Genomic DNA, 22,682 nt, shown 5'->3' on the forward strand with positions numbered 1-22,682 from the left:
TGGTTTCGTGGCCACATTGTCCTTACAGGTCTGCAGTTTAAGCACATTTAACACAAAAAAAAAATATCGCACCAACTAAATTAATTAAATATTATTTATTTAATACACTAGTTCAGTTCCAGGTATCATATAATAATTACAGTATTATAATGTTAACATACATTTAACAGATTGCAAAAAGCGAATTAAATCAATCTTTGTTTAACCAAACTAACTTGACCACATTCAGACCTCAATCTGACCGTTTATTTTTCGTACAAAACACGGTTGTCGAAGTTGCTATGGTGACGTGTATTGTATGTAAACGTTGATATTACACGAAACTAAATGTTGTCGTGTCGTTTTCGTGTGTCTAGATAATTTCAGCTGAAGCATCTTTGATTAAGTTACAGTTAGGCATATATAATTTATCATTATTCATAATTTGAAAATACTGTGTGTAATATAAATATTTATTGTCAAGATTTATTTTTATAAATTACTACTACTAGAGAGCCTGGGAGCTCAGCAAATTGGGGGAATCCATTTCCAGCGATTTGCTCGTCATTTTTGCACACTTCCCTATTTCGAACTACAGTATATCACAGTTTACATTAATTTTTGCCATATTTGCACTTTAAATATAAAAACGCGCCTTGGCGGAGAGTTCAATAAAACTGGTGTCTAAAAAACTAATAAATGAATTATTGCTACAATGATCATAATTGCATGTAGACATCCATGGTCATCATTATTATATATGTTTATAATTATAATTTACATTTTTTTTATTATTGCATGCTATATTTTGCTACACATTGCTGTAAGCTCGTCAAAAAAAATATAAACCCAAGAAATGTATCTTAGTGAGGCGCTTGTCTTTTTTTTTTAAATTAAGTTTTTGGTTGTTTTTTTTTTTTTTGCATGCAGTCTGATTCTTCCCTCTCTTTAGCGGTCATCGCATTTTGTCAGGTCCCCCTTTCTTAGCTTTAAATACACGGTCAATGCAAGGCTTGATCCCTTGGTCAACGTCACCATTATCTTCAGTTTGGTGAAGACACCTAATTTAATTGTTTATGGACGTTTATCTGTGTCGAATACTCTCCTTTTTTTATTGCATTTTCTTTGGTAAAATTTGTCTTTGGTCGGAATGAAATACTGATAAATACCTAAATTATTTCAAGGTTATATTTACATTTTCCTCATCAAGATTATTAATGATGATGATTATTATTTTAACCTTGCAAGAATTATAGAAATTTGATATTTTTAAGCCTGGTTTCCACTGGGGTCATTTATCGCGCGAATGTGAAGGTGTATTTCCATTACATTTTGCGATACGAAAAAATGCGCAACCAATCAGATCTCAGGAATGTTCGCGCGAATATTTTTGCGTATAGTGCAAACAGGCTTTATAGAATAGCTTGGAACGTTAGTAGTGAACTACAGGGTTTTGTTCCAATTGTCTTTATGTAAGATGCTGTGAATATCACTACTAATGCTTGGTTCCCACTAGAGACGCAATGCCGAGGACGTAAGCGCAACGTAAGTGATTTGACCAATCACAGGCAATGGATTATTCTAACTGTCCCTTGTCATTGGTCTACTCGCTTGTGTTGCGTCTACGTCCTTGCGTTGCGTCTCTCTAGTGGAAACCACGCTTAAGACTCGTCCCCGCAACGATGCGTACACGCATTACAAGTGATTTAACCAACCACAAGCGATGGCTCATCGAACCGTCGCTTGTGATTGGTCAAATTGCTAGCGCGTGTGTATTTTCGTTGCGTTGTCCTATAAGACTTAGACCTCATAATCTGGTGATGATTTAACTTGTTTGAAACATATCAGCAAGCAGCCGTTCTATTGGTACCGATCCGATCGTCTCTCTAAAAAACATATTTTCTATTAGTTTTGGACAAATACTTCGTATCGCTGGTAGAAGAAGTAGTAACTTGCCGAAGCGTACGGATTCACGTGGGTAAGCAGTGCGTTCGTAGTCATTCAGCATCACCTGCGCTTGGTCCTGTAATGTCTCTACTTGATGTGGCTCTTTTAGTGCGTGCGTTTCTAAAAAAAGAAATTGTAATGTTTTGTTTTAAGAAAACATTTGATGTAAATCAAATACAGAAATGATGATAAAGCAATGCAGAATTATCCCAGAAATAAAGTAAAAATATTGTAAAAAAATTAAACCGGTTTTCAGAAAGTTTGTTTGGACACAATATGATTATAAAATTATTGTCATAATCATCGGAAAAATAATTAAATTAATTTGTACATTGTTCTCTGTTAAAAAGTAGATATCCAGCTCGAGTGGCGTTAGACGGTGATTTTTAAAATATTAATGTGTACATAAGGTCATGTGGGACTGTATGTCACTGTTTTGGTCGACGTAACGAGTAACGTTAGTCTTCTTTACCGTCCTGAAAAGAAAACTCGCTAGTACTAACATCTGGGACGGTTCTTACCAGGTCTAAAAAGTGCTATAGCTTTTAAGCAAGCGTATTCTGTGAAATCCACGTGAAAGGCGCGCAGTCGCATTAGGACCCCTCTTAGATTTCTCATCTCGTCTGTTTCTGGTTTGTCGGCGGTGTCGACGGAGTGGGCATCAATGAGTGGTATTGACCATTGCGCCATACCCAGAAGAAAAATATCCCTCCATCCTTCTTCGAGTAAAATTACCTAAAAAAGAAAGAATATTGATATTGTTTTAAAGTTATAAAGTCTGACACGCAGAGAACGTGGTACGCAGGTGCAGACGACAATGTGTGACGCAGTGCGTCTTTTTTAATCACTTGCACATGTTGAGTCGACTGTATGGTAAGTACTCTAGGGTTACTCTCGTTTACAGTTTGAGCTATGCCGATATTTTGTTGTACTAATACTATCAATTTCAAAATCGATGAAAGTTCATAGTAAAGTTATACGACAGTTTACATCAGGCGACGAGAACTAGGTTAAAATAAGCCTTTTTAGAAAGTAGTAAAATATGTTTTATAAATCAACGTACCTGATCCCTATAAGGTAGAATGCGGAATGATGGGATATGTTTAGCCCACTTGACGGACAAAAAGAGCAGTCGTGCAGCAATTTCGGCAACGCTTTCTTTACTCGTGCCCTCATTTTCAATCTTCACTATACTCCTCGATGTTTCAATGTGAAGTGGGTTGATATTGAATTGTTCTGCCGTGAGTAAACTGTGGTAAAACGTCCCGTAGTACGTCGTAGCAGGAGGACTAGCACGCACGATAGTTGAAGCTAGCTGTGTGGGCGAGTTAGGGCTACTGTGCCCATTTGCACTCCCTGGTGATAGACGTCCCCCATTTGGTGAATTTGTTAAGGACGTGTCGAGGGATTTTGGCTTTCGTGGTCCTCGTTCATGTTGAACAGCTGAAACGAAATTCATTTAATTTAATACTTTTACAACAACAACGTTGTATATTTTATTTTAAAAAATTCGTAAATAAGTGAAGCCCCCCCCCCCCCCCCCCTCCATAAAAAAAATCGGTTACATAACTTGACTTAAGGAACAGTGATCCCTCATCCTTTGGTTTCACACGTAAATATAAACCACCTTACACACAAGGGACATTTCCCATCCCCTCTCATGAGGGTGATCAAACTTACGTATAACATGCGTTCACACGGAACATAACCCTCTTACAATTAGTAGAAGAGCATTCACCCAACTCTCCAATGATGATGAACTTGTAGGTTTACGTATAACATGCGTTCACACGCTGTAACATAAACCTCTTACATTAGCGGAACAGCCTTCACCTCCACTCTCCAATGAGGATGACCTTGTAGGCTTACGTATAACATGCGTTCACACGTTGGAACATGAACCCTCTTACATTAGTGGAACAGCCTTCACCCCCACTCTCCTATGACGGTGACCTTGTAGGCTTACGTATAACATGCGTTTCACACTATGGAGCATAAACCCTCGCATGGTGTGACAAGCTCGACAGTTTTCATAACACCGTGTTAATAACGATTTTCTATAAGTAAATTTACCTTGAAATGACAGCGAAAGGTCAAATAGCATTATATTAATCATATCATTTACGTAGCCGAATTAAATTAAATGTCGATTAAATGTAATGATTTGTTTGATTTGATGATCGCCTTGTTCAAATAGCGCTTCCAGGCACGCGAGATCAGTCAATATTGTTCGCGCTCACTTCGTGGTCTTAAAAGATTATGGTCCATGAACAAAACAAAAACAATTATTTATTTATTTTAAAAATTTTATGAGACGTTTTGAAAAAAAGGCCTTTTACGTGATTTTAACCGAACTGGTAGAGATGAGTATAGTAATTCTCTTGATGATGTTAACGATATAGTACGGTTGTATAAGAACATTTTTTTCTTAAATCAAAATCATTCGTGTCCGTCAGCGGCCATTTCATGTATGTCGATCCTTACCTTGCCTTTTGGGATTAATAATGATAATGAAATACACGGTTGCGGTGAGTTTATTGTATTCCATCGAATACTATCAAGTAGTTAAACAACGGATTATAACAGTAAAACAATTCTTAAAGTAGAGTCTTAAACCACGGGTGTATATTGAGGTAAAAACGGAGGTAAAAAAGACGATGTACATTTCTAAATGTTTATAGGAGTATGGTTAACTTTAGGAAGCCTACACTGATTACCGTATCGCCAGTGGCTTTGAAATAGGGTAGGGGGAGTAGGATGCAGGGCCTAAAAGTAATGAAATGAAGTGCTGAACTTAATTTGATGTCCTATCTTTTGATTTACAATTTGTGAAATTTAACAACCCCCTGAATTCGGCCCTGATCTTCCAAGTAAACGAACGCTCTTTTTCGAGAACTCGTTATGCAGGACTCATGCCTATTGACATGAGCTGTTTAAGCTACCATGCTATGTTTCTTTCTGAATGTTAATTGTAAGTACGGAATAAAACAAACATATTGTAATAATAAATAAACAGAAAACAAGTAGAATAATCATTAATAGGGCGTACACTGATAAACTTGTAATAAAATTGAACCAAAGTATCGGGTAGCAATGAACATGTTAGTAAAATCGACCAATCAATTGCAGTAGTCGATTGATGACACGAAACCGACTTGTGATGATTATTGATGTTATTCAGATGTATGTTTGTTCAGGCGCTTTTCTACGCACAGCTTTACCCACACATTCGCTCTGCTACTCGTTCCAATCGATAGGAAAAAGCTAAAAAGCTTGGGCCTAGCTCATAACCAGTCATCTGCAAACAAATCAAATAGAAATGTATCCATTTCTAGCGGTATTCCCTTACCTATTGCGCGTTGATTTAAGTTGCCCGTAATGATAAGAATCGAAAGGAATAGTTGGATCAATATAGGTACTTAAAGTGAAAACGGTTAGTGATGTTTTCGCGCTAGCTGCTGATTGGCCACGATCAATCGTCACTTGTACCGACTGCTTTCAATTATTGCCCGATGATAATTATTAAACTACTGTACTTTTGTTTGTCGTTTATTTATTTATAAAGTAATAAGTAAATCTTTAATTTAGTAAATCATTTGAGGAGATTTTTTTAACGTGTGACATGAATTTACGTTACGCATATAACGCGTTTGAGTACATTCATAATTGTTTCGTTTAACGGACCGGAAGACGGCACCGTTCAATTCTGTATACCATTTTCCATTTTTTAACACGACACACCGCCTTCTGTTTTGTGAAACGGAATATAGCTGTCGATGTATGTAATTTCTAGGTATCACATCTTTTGTAAAATTGTAAATCATTTGTGGTCCATGTGCGGTTTCATTGAAGCAAGTTTCATAACTTTTATCACCACCGTAAATTCGTTTTAAATATTTAAAAATAATATAACGGAAATAATAATACTTTATACTTGTGTTAGATCTTATCAGGCGTTAAATGCGAATTTTACAACAATTTTCTAGTTGTCCGTATTATTACTTTCTCTCACTATCTCGCCCCTTCCCAACCTTTATTTAAAAAACTCAATATACTTAGTCTACATGATCTATTTACAACACAAATTGCTTCCTTTATTTTTCAATTCTTTAATTCCAAACTCCCTGTGACAATGTCTAATCTATTAATTCATCATACAAAATCACACAAGTACAATTTACGTATCGACAATAAATTTCAGAATCTTGATGTACCTCCTTTTAGACTGAAAATTTCCGAATATTTTATTTCTGTTTCAGGACCGCGAATCTGGAATGATCTTGATGACAAACTAAAGCATTTTAAATCTCTTTATACTTTTCGTAGAAATTTAAAAAAATATCTTATTTCTTTATACTAATTTTAATATTATTATGATTGTAGTCACTGAAAGTATCTATTTTTATTTCATCGTTTTTGTTTTTATTTATTATTTTTAAGTAGTAAATTTTATTAGTTTATATGTATGTGTATTGTTTGTGGGGTCTTTCTCGAGACAAGAAACTTGATTTCTTCTAGAGAAGACCCCAAATGATGGCTTATTACCATGTTTTCATTTAAATAATGTACAAAATATTATTCTGTTAAAAAATATGCCATTGTTGAACAAATAAATGTTTTTTGAACTTGAACTTGAACTTTTAATGTTTTTTTCTAGATGTTACATGTTTTTTAATATTTGATTAGGCCTACTATAATAATGTACATTAATTTTAAAGTTTTTATATCTGTAAATTGTAGTCATTTCAACCTTTGTATGATTTCTTTGATTGAATAAAATATATACCTTGAATTGAATTAAAAAATAGTGCGTTTATAATCATGATCTGGAATTCAGACAAAGAAATATACGATTGTATTGTGTGCGTACAAAGTTGTTTGTTTTTTCTATGTAATTGAGCCGTCAGGATAGCAGTTTTTCAGACCCGCTTGTATGAACAATAATCAATATAGGTTGACTTGTTAAAGCCACAGTTGATAATTGAATCAATCAGAACAAGGGGGACAACATCTAATCGTTTGGAACAACACAGGGGTGTCATACCACGTGACGTCTGAAGCGCGCGTGTCAAGAAGTCGATAGATATTTTGTCGCATCAATGTTGGGAACAAAAGCTAATCAAGTGACGTCATTATCAAATCAATGAACTTGTTTATTTAAGGTATACATGTTATTCGTAGTAATTATAAACGTGTGGAAAATTTGACAAAGTATTACAATGCGTCTAGTCGTACTAAAAATAATTAATAACAATTCATATTTGTAAAATAATCGTTTTGTAGAACAGTTGACTTTCATTATTCCTAATATGATGATGGCATATACGTACCGGAACTATTTCATATCTTTTCGTTAAATGGGAGAAAATCCTATTTTATTGTGATTCCGTTTTGTATTGTTTGTTGAATATGGAATATTTATTCTGAAATAAAGTGATCAATCCATCAATATCCGATATTTTAAAATATTAAATCCTGACATAGCAGCATGCCATATGTATTTCAATTGGAAAATTTCTATTTAACTTCTAACGTCTTCTAAATATCGGGCCATACGGTGTATCAAACCGCACCGATACATTTAGCTTGTAAAAAGCGGCAAGAGGACATGTAGTCTCGGATAAGGACTATAAACCGTAGGTCCAGTGTACACAATCATTTATAACCTGTGTGCACTTTAAAGAACCCAGTTCATTATTCGAGAAGAGTAGGGGGTTACCCCGGTAAACTGGTCCACAAAATATCCCCTGAATCAGGGGGATTACCACCTACGTATCTGATAGGACAGTGATTAATTCACTTTTGGCCACATTGCCTAAAGAAATAAAATAAAATAAATAAATAATAACTTTATTAAAACCGTTCCGAATAGTTCAACTATTTTAAGTTTTTTACATCCGTGTTGGCAAAAGCACCTCTTAATGTATAACTTCGGGCGTGTGTTGCGATTGGTCAATACTTCTAATTACGTCATCACGTAACGGTACTTGATTTCTTAATAATAATCTTGCAATATTTATTAATGCATTTTGACTGATAAGTAATTTGTGATCGTTCATGCGAAGGAAACATAAGTACTTGCAATCGGTAATCAATAAACACGATTGCCATATTATGTACAACATCATAATCCTGAGCGGTAACAGTGTTTTTTTGCCTCTTTTCATGGTTCGGTTTCAAAATTATCGAACCAATATCAAGGTGTGTAAACAGATGCCAGACGATCGACTCCTAGAGATAAGGCCGCGGGGAATATAGCGACTAACTGACACTGTTTTTTTCCTTTTCTTTACGCTGATTTGGCAAACACACAATCGTGTTGTGATGGGCTTTTAGTCGGTTGAGAAATTGAAAAATCAATCGAAGTAACAAGGAGGCATGAGACGTGCTTAGGAATGCGTGCGTGAGATTAAAACAATATATTTGTATTCAGAGGAACGTTTAGTAACAAATGTTTAACAAAGTTTTTTTTATATTAATGTCTGATATATATTTTAGATAAATCATTGAAGATTGTTCCCCTAAACATTTTTTTTTAATATGCCATTTTAATGTCACATAATTAACAAAAAATATGTACCTGAAAAAATGTAATTTAAAGCAAAAAAAATATTGTCTGTCAAACAATGGTTTTTGGTTAAAATTAAACGTTTCTTTGTCTTTTTATAAGTGAAATGTTTTTTGTTTTTTTGTTTTTTACAGAAGTGAATAACTGCAAAATGGCCTATTAAAAGTCTTATTTTATTAATCTTCATTGTTCATGTTTTTGTTGGGGGACAATACATCTTTAATATTTCTCTGGTAGCCCAAGAGTAAAAGTTGAGACCTATAATCCTACAGAAATTTTAAATTGTAAGTGGTGGGGTTGTGGAGGAGGATGTCTATTTCCTCGAAATGGGACTAATGGGACCACCACCAACACACTAATGATTATAATGATACAAATAATAATGACGATAATTTGTTTCTAATAATTTTATATATATCTTACCATCTTTGTTCATGTTGACATCAAAACATTTCCTAAGTCGGCAGGCTCGACACTGATTACGATGAGTCTTGTCAATTGGGCAGCTACCGCTTCGTTGTCCTGACAACTTACACGAGTACGCGCGGTTTCTATGGATACTACGTTTAAAGAAGCCGCTGCACCCGTCACACGCATATACCCCGTAATGTTTACCTGAGCTCCTGTCCCCACACACCTTACATGGGATGTCTAACAACCGCTCACCTGTAAAAGACACATTATGATTTTAATGTGATGATAGTTAATCATTATTAAAGCTTTGTTCACACTAGGATATAACGCTAGGACGTACGCGCAACGCAAGTGAGTTGACCAATCCCACAATTCGGATGATCGATCGCGTCACTATTGATCAGCTCACTTGCGTTGCGCTTAAGTCTTTGCGTTGCGCTTACGTCCTTGCGTTGTGCTTACGTCCTTGCGTTGTGATTACGTCTTTGCGTTGCGCTTACGTCTTTGCGTTGCGCTTACGTCTTTGCGTTGCGCTTACGTCTTTGCGTTGCGCTTACGTCTTTGCGTTGCGCTTACGTCTTTGCGTTGCGCTTACGTCTTTGCGTTGTGCTTACGTCTTTGCGTTGCGCTTACGTCGTTGCGTTACGCTTACGTCTTTGCTTTGCGTTCTAGGAACCAAACTTTAGTAAGGCATTTCATGAGCAAGCTCTCAATGATAACACAATAAGTAAAAACAAAATAATTTGGATTTGGAGTTGGATTAAACATTCAACACTTTACTAATTAGTCGATATGGCGAATGTATTAAAAGATGAATACATAGAATTATTAAAATTTGACACATTGATTGTGTTCAATACACATCATTGTTATCTACAAAGCACTTATTAATTATCAATTAGTATGTTTACATTAACAATTCATCGGAGAAGTGCACTTTGTCGGAGAAACAACTTGCGTTACGTCGCCGCGTCGTTCCGTCGTCGTTGGTAAACACTGTCGAGAAATGTTGTCTGTATCTAAAAGTATATCATAGTTACCCAAGTATTCGAACGACGCAACTAAAAGCAGAAACTATAAACAGTGGCATAACGGCTATGAGCGTTCACTGGCTAAACCCGGGAGCTTAAGGGGCCCCTGAGCAGTGCCCAAAAGAAAAAACAGACATTAAAATCTGTCGGAAAAAAATGTCTAAAAACGCCCGATGCCTCCATCGTTGGAGAGCCACTTAGGGTTCCTAAACCAGGGGCCTCGGGTCTCTACGTTACCATTGATAAATCTACAGTTTTCAAAGTTGTGTGGTTCTTATTGGAGCAGAGGGGACGTGTTTGTGTCTAGCGCAGTACGGTGCTTATTTTATCTATTTAGACTCGCGAAAAGCCGCGGCCGTCGGGGATACGTTTGTGTCGTAGAGATGGCTACTCCAAATATATTATCTTCAATGTTGTATATTCCAATGGATTGGTGGTGAAAAAGATATATGAAAACAAGAACCATCTTTGTTGTAGTTTATTGTACAAATATAAAAAAAACATGTAAAATAATACTGTAAGCCTTATTATATCTATTTAGATAATGCTGAGAATGTACTTCGCGCGCCTTCCTATACGCTCTCATGGTTACGGTCCCGTCTGCCTAAACATGCAACTCTCTGTAAGATTTTCCTAATTAATCAAACTTACCTTTAGTAACTTTCATTGTCATTGTATATTTTAGCCGTGGCTTCCTTTTAAAAATCCAAGCAAAAATACACCGCGTGTGCGAGCTTTGGACGCTTTTACTCTAACTTATCTGATGGCTTAGCCAATCACTAGTCAGAAAGATGCTACCAAAAATAAGCAAGTTGCTAAAAGTCGTATTGTAATACAGCGTTCGCTAAGCACGGTAACATTGCACTACAAAACGAGTGTCACAAAGCGAAAACTCTCTTTGAATTAATAACACTGGAAATAATTGCTAAATGATATTCGTTTGTGTTTGTGAAATATCTGTGCTTAATAATTTGATAACTTTGTCACAGGTTGTAATATGTTGTATTTTGTTTATGTTCAAACTTGTTTACTACTACAGGTTACTAATTGATTTCAAATACTTTCATTTTTGTACGTGTTTTTATTGTGTAAGTGCGTCACAATTACTGCGCAACCCAATTTCATACACACGCGCACGTACACTCAAATTAAAATTTAATGACGAAAAGCAAAAACGTCTTTATAAGATTCAATATTTCTAGATTAAGTCGAATCATCATGAATAATATATTATCCATAAAATTAAAGACTATTAATAAACCAGAATTGTAGTGGAGCTGTAGCTTGGTGGTTAACGTGGTTGCCTTCCAATCGTAAGGTCCAGGGCTCAATCCTGACCTAGTGCATGGGTTATAACTCACACTCTTTCTCAACTCCACTCCCTAAGCCTCAAATGTGACTTAGTTTATAAGCATGATAAATTATAAAATAGTTTATCCATCCATTAATTGGCGAGTTACTCGCTGTTGGATGCGTATGAAATAAAAAAAATTAAAAATGTTAACCAGAAATGTATAATTAATAGTTACCTGTAGAATCAATATAGAGAATAGAATTTAAAGTGAAAAAAGAAATTTATGACTGAGAAAAATTGGCCCGAAGCAATTGTGACATTCTTGTGTTAATCGGTTGATTGAATAAGCTGTTTAGTGATTTATTGTAGTTTTGTACATCGTAGGCCAAGCATCGGCTAACTGCTTTGTTGCCATTCACACCGAGAGGAGCCGTCCGCAGTCAGCTGGGACTGTTCACTGATTCGTGATGATGCCAGGCCTAACAAGTGTTAGCTCCATTTAACGATAACTTATTGTAATCAGCCAACAGCTTGACAGCAGCAAACTTTCACTTCCAAGCGTCATATCCGTTACAAGTTATAAATATAATAATTATTTTAATAATTAATATTTTGATAACATTTAATTTAATTGTTCTCTGTAATAATTAAACATTGTTTTCAATTTTATAAAATAAACCGTTAAGTATTGTATCACTTTATAAGGCCAGGAGCTATTTCAATATTGTGCAACTTAAGCGCGTTTGTGCGGAGCGCATTGCATTTGTGCGGAGCGCATTGCGTTTTTGCCGAGCACAAAAAAGTTAACTTTTTGAAATTATTCTGTTCTTGAAAATTTAATGCAGTTTTTAAATGTTATCATTTTTTCTTTTTTGAGGCATGAAAATGGTTTGGTATTTTACCGAAACCTTTCCAATTAGTGTGTCGTATTTACCAATCAATGCATTTATATTGTTTAATAACCTGTGATGGATTCGCTATAAAAAATAAAGGAGATGGAAAAAGCTTTGACGCATGCAATTTTTTTAAAAAGGAAAAATACATTTTGTATTTAAAATTCTTTTCGTTTGTGGTAGGCCCTAAGCCTAATTAATACAGAGATATTTGATTATGTAAAGTAATTTTGTTTGCCAAATATGAGTTGCCGTTAAACACAACATAACAAGACAAGAATATATAGATTTAACACAGTTGCACTTCGGTTATTCTTTTTTAATTTTTAGGTGTTTTATGTTTCTTTAGATTTAAAGTTCGTTGTTGCCGATGCACAGTTAAAGTTTTGTGTTTTACCTCTTAATTTTGTGTGTCAAAGATTAGTTTTATAGTGACAGAACTTAAACTAAAAATATTTATGTTGACGTACGTCTATTTCTTTAACGATTATAAACTATAGGACCCCGTGGCATTGTTCAGGTGCTATAACTAGACTACGTAACAGTATAGGCCTATCATACACAGACTCTTGACGTAATACGTCAAATGCGTTATTATAGATATTCCTAACATGACAAAATCGTTCCATTCCACCTAAGTACGTACATCTGACTTCATTGGGTTAATGCATCGAACACTTGAAAATGTAATGTTATAAAAAAAATTGAAATATTATAAACGAAAATAATAATTAGTATTCATCATACATGCCTAATTAATAACAAGCTGAAAGACAAGTTAAGTAAATAAAACTATGAAACTCTGAGTACTTACTAACTTTGACTGCCGATTTGACAGTAAGAGAAAATAGTGTTTCCTCCATCATCATTGTCATCAGTCGCTCGTCGTCTTCTTACCTCGAAAACATCTCTTGTGGACCAGAGAGCCGATCTTGCGTAATTTACCTACTATCCGATAAACTAGCTTCAAGATTTTTATGATCCGCGGTTATTTGGAAATAGAGTATGGGAACGAAGCAGGTGGAGACCGCGCGGTGCTTAATTCCGTTCGGAGCACCCTACTTGTCTGCCGGCAGTCAAAAGTCTACGTTGTGATTGGTCAGTTGTCTGATGATGCACTAGCGAATCGCCGTGTGTAAACGCGCGTACAAAGTCATTTGGCTTTGTTGATTGGTAAATGAAATAGGCGATCAGTATTAACAAACATACTTGTGTTATAAAATTCCTTTTTGTCGGGCTGATGAAACGTGTGCTAATTGTAGTGAAATGACTTATGTTTGCTAATTGTTGGTAGTACATAGCTTTTATGGAGCTATTAATCTTAAATGCCAAACGGCGGGGCATACACATGAATATTGTTGTCGAGTCGTCATTTTGATCGTTTTTTTTATGTATTAGCCTACCGTCCTCCATTGTTTTATGTTTCCATAGGAACATTGTGTACGCTGTATAGAGTATACAATTTGAATAGAGACATGGATAGATATACAATCTGTATATGTGGATAGATACTGTAAAGCCCAACATTTTCGCGAGGTCTTTATTTTCGCGATTGAACTACGATCGCGAAAAATTCCCAACAATTTCTATACAATTTGTATAGACATATGGATAGATAATTTGTATGGATACTGTACTTGGATAGATATACAATTTGTATCAGACACCATTTAAAAACTCAAAATAGATGTTTAATTTATATTAAATAATCAAATAATTCCGCAACAATCCAAAGGCATGGTGGGTAATATCAAAAGACATTTGACTGCAGCCCAGAAGTGGTATTCAGTTCATGGAGTTGTAATTTGTAGCTTGGTTGTAATTAGTTGCTTGGTTGTAATTAGTTATTTGCAATGTACCTAAAGCTCTGTCTACACTATCAAACTTGTGTGACAAAAAATGTGATGTGCCCAAATATGGAAATAATGATGTCATAGTTTGATAGTGTAGACATAGCTTTAGTTGCAGTTAGTACCTTAGTTGAAATAGGAAACATTATAATTCAGAAAAAAAGAAAAAATCATTTAATTCATAAATAATTTATTTGAAAAGCATTTATGGTCTAGGATTAGTGGTAACGTTTAATGCTATGTATATGTGTTTAATTTAACTAAATATTTTTACCATTTTTTCAGCTTTCAGAATGAATCGACATACATTAACATACTTAAATATTATGAGGAACCATACTAAAGTCGCCCGGTTCAGATGTCTTGTTTGTGAGGCGGCAGTTCGAATCGCAAACTGTACACTTATCATATGTCCTTGGTAAGATATTTTATGGATTTTTATTACTAATTAATGAATATTGTGTAAACTTTGTTGTTGTTGCTTTACATATTTTAGATGTTATACAGATGGAAAGAATTTCCGATTTTATTGGATGAAATAAATGCTGCCAAAGGGCAGTGCATTATTTTTATTATTAAACAATTAAATATTTAATACTAAAAAGTAATCAGGTAGTAGCTAGCTTATTGACCATGTCTTCAGTAACTGGCCAAATATCAGGCGCTGATAACTTTGCTTCCACTTCTTTATTTGACAGTTTCTTAGGAGGATGAATTGGTTTCTGTTCTCCACTGATGCTCAACAACTTTAGCTCCACAGGACCAAGTTTTAAGTATTCCTATTAAGAGAAAATATCCGAACTTTGTCACATCTATAATAGCACTATACCAAAATGTTTACCTTATCTCTTAAAACACACGACTGATACCGTACGAGAGTGTTACTATTGCTATTCCTTACATCAAATTCTTCATCTTCATATCTCAGAAGACATTCAGTAGGGTCATCATCCAGATGGTCATCATCCACATGGTCACTCTCCGCACCAGAGGAAGCACCGTCTTCACGCAGTTTCAAACTAGCTAATTTGGCTTCTACCGCCCTCTGGGTTGCACTGAGAGGTCTACTACCTGTAAGAGAACACACATTATTGACAATTAATATAAAAACACAACTTTATTCTAATTTGGCTCTTCCAACATTTTGTTTAATATAAATTCAAAATATTGTACTTATTCTTGTATATTTTTAATAATAAATTCTTCAATTTATGACGATAAGCTAAATCCTATGATAGCTACCCAATATTATTTTTTATTAAATATTATGTAAAATAAATAAATGGCATTTATAATTTTGACTGAAATATGCACAAACCTGATACAACCTTTGAACTTGTTGGTTCAATTTGAGATAAATCATTTTCTAACAGTCCAAATTTACGTTGTGTGTCTTCGTCAGAATATTGTGATAGGAAAAAGTTTCTGTCAAATGAAAAGTAAAAGTTTTTTAAAGATTTTTTAAAATTTATAATTTGGTTACCCTAATATCTAGTGGTGTATCTAATATATCAAATTGTACACCTGTTTATGCTAATATTAATATTTAAATATGTAGTGCACCTGGATATTTTGAGGTCAGAAACTTTACAGTCAAACAGTTCACTCATAATACCAAGGTTTTCATGTTCTAACTCCTCAACTTCCTCTTGTAAAGAATTTTTCTCCTCTCTATGAATGTGAGTCTACAAAGAAAATAAGAATATTATAATACACTGTGGTGTGTTTAAGGTGGTGCTACTGAGGGAGCTACCTTGTACCACCCTGCACCTTAACAATTTAAAATTATTAAATTAATAATTAAGTAAATGCTAAATAAAAGTGTATAGCATGGTATAAACGTAGATCTCGAGTACACCAGCAGTGAAGTCAACCGATACTAAGTATCCGTCAATGACGGCCATGTGTCTTCAGAAGAAGACGGCTACAGGAACAGTAACAGTAGACACTTTTGGCTATTGGATTCAAATTGTTTAGCTTCTGGATTCACTTGGATGCATTCCAAGACATGCTTCGCTAGTGATATTTTCAATTTATTTTGTTGAAGTAACCATTCAATTTTATAAAAACAATGACAATATAAACCATTAATTCACCTCTCTTTTTAACCAGTCATTATCTTTTACTTCTTGAGTGCTAAATTTATCTAAAGTTGTCATTGCTTTCTGAAAAAAATAATTAAAAAACTGATGTTAAAATATACAATGTCAATTCGTTCTATGCTGCCTAATACAGTAGAGGGTGCTATGACATTTAATAACAAACATAAGCACCTCCAAACAATAGAGGGTGCTATATTAAGATATATTCATTAGTTACCAGATGTTCTATTTGTTTTAAACTTGTAAAAATAGTAATAGATTTTATATAAATTTTCCAAAAGATGACTTCATACACACCTCTGATGCAATGTACTTTTGCTCATCTAAACGTTGCTCAGTTGATTTGCGAATTTCATCTTTTGCTACACCTAATGTTTTCTCTAAATGCGCTTTAAAAAGAACAAAATAAAAAATATGTTGGATATAAGTTTACTAAAAGAACGAATAAATATTTCATGATCTGAAAGACTTTTGGGCATATAGTTTTTGTAAACTGTGCTTTATAGTATATGGATTACCTTGCATTTCAAGTTGGGCATACAGTTTTTGTAAACTGTTCTTTATAGTATATAGATTACCTTGCATTTCCAGGAAGCTGTTTTGCATGTCACCAAGTTCATGTTCCAGAACAATGATTTGTTTGGTGTGCACATGACTTCCCTTTTCCTTGTAGTTCTGCCATTTAGTCACATGACCTTTAGCTTCTTCAACTTCAAGCTTCCTCTTTGCAATCTCCTGCTCAATTCCTAAGAGAAAAATGAAATAAATCACATTTTTAAGAAGTAATATAAACATTTGATAGTTATTATTAAATACTTTTATAGACTATGGTAAATTGGTACCATAAATGTAGCTTTGCCAAGGCCGTAGCGAGAGGTTAAAAACAGACGAGGCAAAGATGCTTTAAATATACAACCTGTGTTGGGAATTGGTGGGTGGTGAAAATTGAAAATTTCAGATGAGGGGAGCACCTCGTCTGCCTCAGGCTGGTTATGGTCCTGTTTGCATAGGTTAACATTTAACAGTTTAAATACAACTGGTTACTTTTCATTGCCAAATTGTATTAGCCAAAATTGTTTACGAACATTTGTCATTTGCTAGGAAAATAAGACTATTCTAACACCTTCGATATGTTTAAGTTCTTGTTTTTCTGTCGCCCATTTCTCTTTCATCGTTGTCTCTACTTCTGCTTTGCTAATCACAGATTTCTGCTCTACATCTTTGTCATCGTCTTTCGCTTCTTTTAATAATGTTTTAATGTGGTAAAGTTGTTCTTCTTTTAAACGCTGGTTCTGTAAGATAAAAACATTTCAATTATAAATAAAGTGTTTTTTGTTTTCAGATACAAGTAGAGTCCCTGCTTGAGACCAGTTACCATCTCATTAGAACTCACAACACACTTACTCGTTCTTTATGCCTTGCGTTCTGTTCTTCCAATCCTTTGATTTCATACATAAATTCTTCAAGGCTTTTCTCTTTTATATTTATTCTGAAATTAAACATAAAGAATTTATATTTTGTAGTGCATGAAGGTAGGTACACACATTTTAATATAATATTTTCAATTTATTGAATCATAATTAAGTTAATTGTCATTTCAACAAACTTACTGATAAGCTAATATCGCTTCCTTTATTGTCATTTCAGGCTCACTTGGTTTTTTTCCTTTCTTCCCACCCTTTTTCTTTCCACTTTTCTTGCCACTTCCACCTTTTTTCTTTCCTTTCTTCCCCATGCTATGTATTTAGTTAATTCTGTTTCAACACACCTTCAAATTAAAACACTATGATGAAGACATTTCAGTCAATATTTATTATTTTATTACAAAATAAATTATAATATTAATAATGAATCAAAATTTGACTTTTACTTAGGAACCTGGGCGCAGAGAGTAATTGAATGTAAGGCGATATATAACAACAGTGAAGCGTGGAAATGATACCTCCATCCATGAGTGAAGTATCTAATTCTAAGCAAGCACGGAAGGCGCCAGGTCCTCCTGTCCCTCTCTTATCCTACCTACTACTAGGCTACCTAAAGGCCTACTAGCTAGGTAGAGTGTACTGTTATGTTACAGTAAGCTCGTAAACTCGATTAGGTATAACCTTGTTGTGACAGTCTTACTCACTGCTGTACTCTCTTGAGTTAAGAGCCTGAAACCTCTAGGCCAGGGCTACTTTAATAAACCCACTTAATTTTTATTATATGAATATCGTAAACAAATCCACCAAAAAATCCCAAAAATCACAACACAAAATTAAAAACAAAATGTTGACAGGCGCCACAAGCGTCTGTATCTTAGTAACATAGTTGTGGTAGGTCCAGACGTACATGAAAGAGAAGCACATGTTTTCACGCTTCGGTGGTTTTGATAAACAGATTTTTTTTTTTTATTCCAACATGGCCGAGAATAAACGGCAAAGAAAATCCCAGATAGGAAACAAGGAACATGTTAAAGAAAAGGTAGAAATAGTACTATGTATGTCTGACTAGCTCATAATCATAAAATGGTAGGCCGTGCGTAAGTAACGGTGTGGCTAGGGGCCAAGCTTTTCTATTACTATTCTAGCTAGCCTAGTACTAGTAAGTAGTAGGATTGATGATCAGTCGTTTGTCCACCATGCATGGTCTGGACGGATGGCCAATAATGATTGGTGCTTTTCTATTCTACTACTAGGAGGCCTAGGGTAGCTAAGTTGCTAATAGAGAGGCTAATACTAATAGAACACTCATATATTAATAATATGATATGGTACCTATTAATAATATTTAATAATTAGGACACGGGCTAGTGTTAAACAGGTGCGAGAGATAGCACCACAATAATATTCAATATAATAATAACAATTATAGTTTACTATAGTTTATACTACTAAAATATCCAAACTGTAGTTAATGTAGTATTGTACCTTTGCTTTTACTTTATATTTAAAAAAACATGTTTCAATTCAGGGAAGAAATTAGTTTATTTCTGGGAGTGTGTGCGATAATAAATAAACAACACACTTTCCAAGCAAGTACACTGTACACGCAACGTTAAACAATTTACCAATCGCATGAGACAGATCAGCTTTCATTAATAAATTGTTTTCTTTTTTTCTCTTGCAGGCAACAAAAAGGAAACAAGGAAGAAAAAGAAAAGGGAAAGATGATGACAATGATTCTGAAGTGATAATTAGCAAAAGATGTCTTTTTGATGATGTTTTATCTGACACAACTTCAGAAGATGTGTTCAGGTTTTTACTTGGTGGTTCAAATCTCACTCCAAGTGAATTTTTTGCAGATTATTGGGAGAAAAAGCCTTTGATAATATCTAGACAAGACCCTGATATATCCAACCAATATTCTCAACTCTTTTCTCTTGATATCTTGAAAAGATTAGTGACAGAAAATGATTTAAAGTTTGTGCAAGATTTAAGTTTTTGTCGTTACGTTAATGGAAATCGTGAGAATCTGAATAATAAGGGCGTTATTAAAATAAAGAATCTTGAGAGGTTAATAGCGAAGAAGAGTGCTACTATTCAATTCCATCAACCACAACGTTTTCAGGTAAATGTTAATTGTGGTTCCTACTAGGACACAACACAAGGACTGTTGCGTCTATGTCATTGTGTTGTGTTGTAGTGGAAACCAAACTTTATATAGATGTTCCTATGTACATTGTTGCACCCATGCAAGATGCATTTTCTTACTGTCTACTTTTATAACTTTATCTTGGAGTGGCTCGATGGTGCTTGGCTACTGAACCCAGAGCCTGTGTTCAAATCCTGTCTGAATCGCGACAAATTACAGTCCACTCTCAAAGACTAGTTTAAGACTTTGTTTATTATCTTTGTATATTTTAAAACATTTGAGAAGTGAATTAATTCATATATAGCAAAGAATAAATAAGGTTATATTTATACCCAATTTTTTTTTTCCATTTGTTGCTTAGAAATACAAATTAAGTTTATTATTTTAAATATTTTTCCCCCATAGGATAACCTTTGGAAGATTTGTTGTTTATTGGAGTGTTATTTCCAATGCTTGGTGGGTTCCAATGTGTACATAACTCCTGGAGGATCACAAGGCTTAGCTCCTCACTACGATGATGTTGAAGTCTTCATACTGCAATTGGAAGGAGAGAAGCACTGGCGATTGTATGAACTGCCTGTAGAAGACAGACTGCCTCAAGACTATAGCAAGGATTTGGATCCAGCTACTCTTGGCAAACCCATACATGACTTTGTTCTAAAGGTTTGTTTTTATGATAGTTTGAGATCATATTTCATTGCCAATAATACTATACAAAAAGTTTTTGAAATGCATTTTTATTTATAAATATTTTAAGGTTAAGCATTTCTTGTGTTTTGAAAAATTAAAACTTCTATAATGCATAAAAAAGTTTATAATCTTTGATTTTGCACAGTTTAATAGAAATCTAATTCTATTTTTTAGGCTGGCGACCTGATGTATTTTCCAAGAGGTACGATTCATCAGGCCGATACACCCGAACACTGCCATCACTCGACTCATATCACCATCAGTACTTATCAGCACAAGTAAGTTGCTATATGCTTTTGAAATGATGCCAGGAAAAATGTAAATAAAATACACAAAAGTTTGTGTTACTTTTTTTTGCTTTATTCAACATTTATTTAGAAACAGCTCCAAGAAATAAAAGAAGCATACATTAACAATAACTTAAATGGTGACATTAAATAAGAACTGTTTCTGAAATAGGAAAAGGAAGTAAAATATCAACCTCTAAACAAGAGAATACTTTGACAATGTAATATCTTCATTTATTTTTAGTACATGGGGAGATCTATTTAAGCAGTCTTTGCCCTCATTGGTCGATCAAATGATGACTCAGAAGAGAGAATTGAGAACAGGTCTACCAATTGCACTAGGTCAGCCATTGGATGTATGTATTGGTCATTGTGAAGTTACTTTTTATAGCATTTTACAATTCCATTATCTCATTTTCTGCGCTTTGCAAGTTATTGTTACATAGTCTAATCAATTAAATACCATGTCATGTACAGCAAACTTGGTTAGTTCTTTTGTTTCAGGCTCTCGTAAATATGGTTAATTTCCTAATTTAAATCCATTCTGAGTATGGTCTCTTTATCTGCATTGTAGAGGTATTTGCTTTCGAAAGCTCTGTCTACACTGTCAAACTTTATGTGATGTGCCCATATATGGACATGATGATGTCATATCACTACAATATTTGGGCATATCACTACTATATATGGGCACATAAAGTTTGATAGTGTAGACAGAGCTTAAAAATATTTGTTACTAAAATGTTTATTGTTTCAACAGGTTTCAAATCACAAAGATCATGTTAGATTTCTGCTGGACATGTTGGCTGATGGCTTTAACAATTCAGCTATGCAGCACATGCAGATGGACTTTGTGGCTAATCGTCTGTCACCCTATCATAGTACACCTGAAGAATTACAAAGCGCAGGTGAGAATAAGTCAGCATTAGATGAACAAGCACACTCATACCCCTTCTCCATCCCCCTCCCCCAACCTTCTTCCTACAAGCCAGCATTAGATGAACAAGCACACTCATACCCCTCTACACATCCCCCACCACCCACGCCAATCTTCTTCCTACAAGCCACAACTATGGCTACTTATAACATTAGTGAAAAGGGATGTGAGATGATCTAAGTAAGTAAATTTATTGTTATTTGTAAGTATCGTATATAAAAAACATTTACATTGAAATGAACGGTTTCGGCTAAGAAAAAAAAAATAGAACTTAACTAGTTATTTAATTGTATTTTATTCAGGTCCAATCCCAACAATGAAAGATAATATTAGGCTCCGATTTCCAGACTTCATGTCAATCATTGAGATGACAGATGAAGAGGAGGAAGACGAAAGTGACAATGATGATGAGGAGGAGGAGGATGGTACCAAATATGTCTACTTGTACCATTGCCTTCAAAATGACCGCCATCAACATATGATGAGTGTCGATAATTGTCGGGTATGAAAAACTCCCAAGTAGATCTTTATTCAGACTTGGGTTACTATGTAATTCTTAACTATACTTTATACAGTAGAAACCCCCCTTTTGGATTCCCCTATTAGGGGACAGTTTACCATAAAACAAACGGCAACAGTACAAAGGAACCCTGGGACATTCATGTTCAGGGGACATAATTATCAGACCCTCCTATTATAGGAAACTTTTTTGAGTCCTAAAATTATTTATACTGGTTCTATTGTGGTTCGTAATTGTAGTAACAAATATTATATTTTCTTTTTATTTACACCAGCCAACAGGACTGAAATTTGGTCACGATCATCTTGTAGCTCTAAAGCAGCTGAACCATGCCGGGAAAAGGGGAATAGCGGCAAAAAGACTGAAACTTGGTCAGTCTGACAGTCTGTCCATGCTGGTGTCCATGTGGTCAGAGGGATTATTACAAGTTGTTCAAGATTGACGAGAAAAACTAAGAAAAAGTTATTAACGTCAACTTTCTGATATTTCAAAAATAAATATGTTATCGTACATCCATCTTTTCCTTTTTTATTTTTACAGTGACAAAATTGTCGACGTTTTCCCTTTTTTTCAACCATTGACCAAAATTCAACCCTT

At 34.6% G+C, this 22,682-nt stretch overlaps 3 protein-coding genes across 7 annotated transcripts; 1 reads left to right on the plus strand and 2 right to left on the minus strand.

Moving 5' to 3' along the window:
* Window positions 1–1,773: 1,773 nt before the first annotated feature.
* On the minus strand, window positions 1,774–13,108 carry LOC144847477 (nuclear receptor subfamily 2 group E member 1-like). 2 transcript variants are annotated; one of them, XM_078703862.1, is made up of 5 exons: window positions 12,941–13,108; window positions 8,918–9,160; window positions 2,990–3,369; window positions 2,448–2,661; window positions 1,774–2,046 (listed from the first exon to the last, which is right to left on the minus strand). In XM_078703862.1, exons 1-5 carry the CDS (start codon window positions 12,999–13,001, stop codon window positions 1,805–1,807), a joined length of 1,140 nt encoding a protein of 379 aa, XP_078559988.1. In that variant the 5' UTR covers window positions 13,002–13,108; the 3' UTR covers window positions 1,774–1,804. The 2 variants fall into 2 exon arrangements, with proteins under 2 accessions (XP_078559988.1, XP_078559989.1); XM_078703863.1 differs by lacking the exon at window positions 12,941–13,108 and adding an exon at window positions 10,591–10,758.
* Window positions 13,109–14,149: 1,041 nt separating this feature from the next.
* LOC144847445 (coiled-coil domain-containing protein 83-like) lies at window positions 14,150–18,351 on the minus strand. Of its 3 annotated transcripts, none has more exons than XM_078703813.1 (11): window positions 18,207–18,351; window positions 17,689–17,846; window positions 17,483–17,567; window positions 17,202–17,370; window positions 16,657–16,824; window positions 16,376–16,467; window positions 16,073–16,141; window positions 15,540–15,661; window positions 15,295–15,401; window positions 14,878–15,047; window positions 14,150–14,755 (listed from the first exon to the last, which is right to left on the minus strand). In XM_078703813.1, the coding sequence occupies exons 2-11, from the start codon at window positions 17,811–17,813 to the stop codon at window positions 14,585–14,587; spliced, it is 1,278 nt and encodes a 425-aa protein (XP_078559939.1). In that variant the 5' UTR covers window positions 17,814–17,846; window positions 18,207–18,351; the 3' UTR covers window positions 14,150–14,584. The 3 variants fall into 3 exon arrangements, with proteins under 3 accessions (XP_078559939.1, XP_078559940.1, XP_078559941.1); XM_078703814.1 differs by lacking the exon at window positions 18,207–18,351 and adding an exon at window positions 17,949–18,067; XM_078703815.1 differs by lacking the exon at window positions 18,207–18,351 and having other exon boundaries at window positions 17,689–17,861.
* LOC144847438 (ribosomal oxygenase 2-like) lies at window positions 14,270–22,610 on the plus strand. 2 transcript variants are annotated; one of them, XM_078703802.1, is made up of 8 exons: window positions 14,270–14,394; window positions 19,187–19,627; window positions 20,057–20,314; window positions 20,516–20,619; window positions 20,873–20,984; window positions 21,389–21,536; window positions 21,868–22,067; window positions 22,360–22,610. In XM_078703802.1, the coding sequence occupies exons 1-8, from the start codon at window positions 14,386–14,388 to the stop codon at window positions 22,525–22,527; spliced, it is 1,440 nt and encodes a 479-aa protein (XP_078559928.1). In that variant the 5' UTR covers window positions 14,270–14,385; the 3' UTR covers window positions 22,528–22,610. The 2 variants fall into 2 exon arrangements, with proteins under 2 accessions (XP_078559928.1, XP_078559927.1); XM_078703801.1 differs by lacking the exon at window positions 14,270–14,394 and adding an exon at window positions 18,343–18,541.
* The last annotated feature ends 72 nt before the right edge of the window (window positions 22,611–22,682 follow it).

The sequence above is a fragment of the Antedon bifida genome, chromosome 7 (assembly GCF_963402885.1).
Source record: "Antedon bifida chromosome 7, ecAntBifi1.1, whole genome shotgun sequence".
In the NCBI taxonomy this organism is placed as follows: Eukaryota; Metazoa; Echinodermata; class Crinoidea; order Comatulida; family Antedonidae; genus Antedon; species Antedon bifida.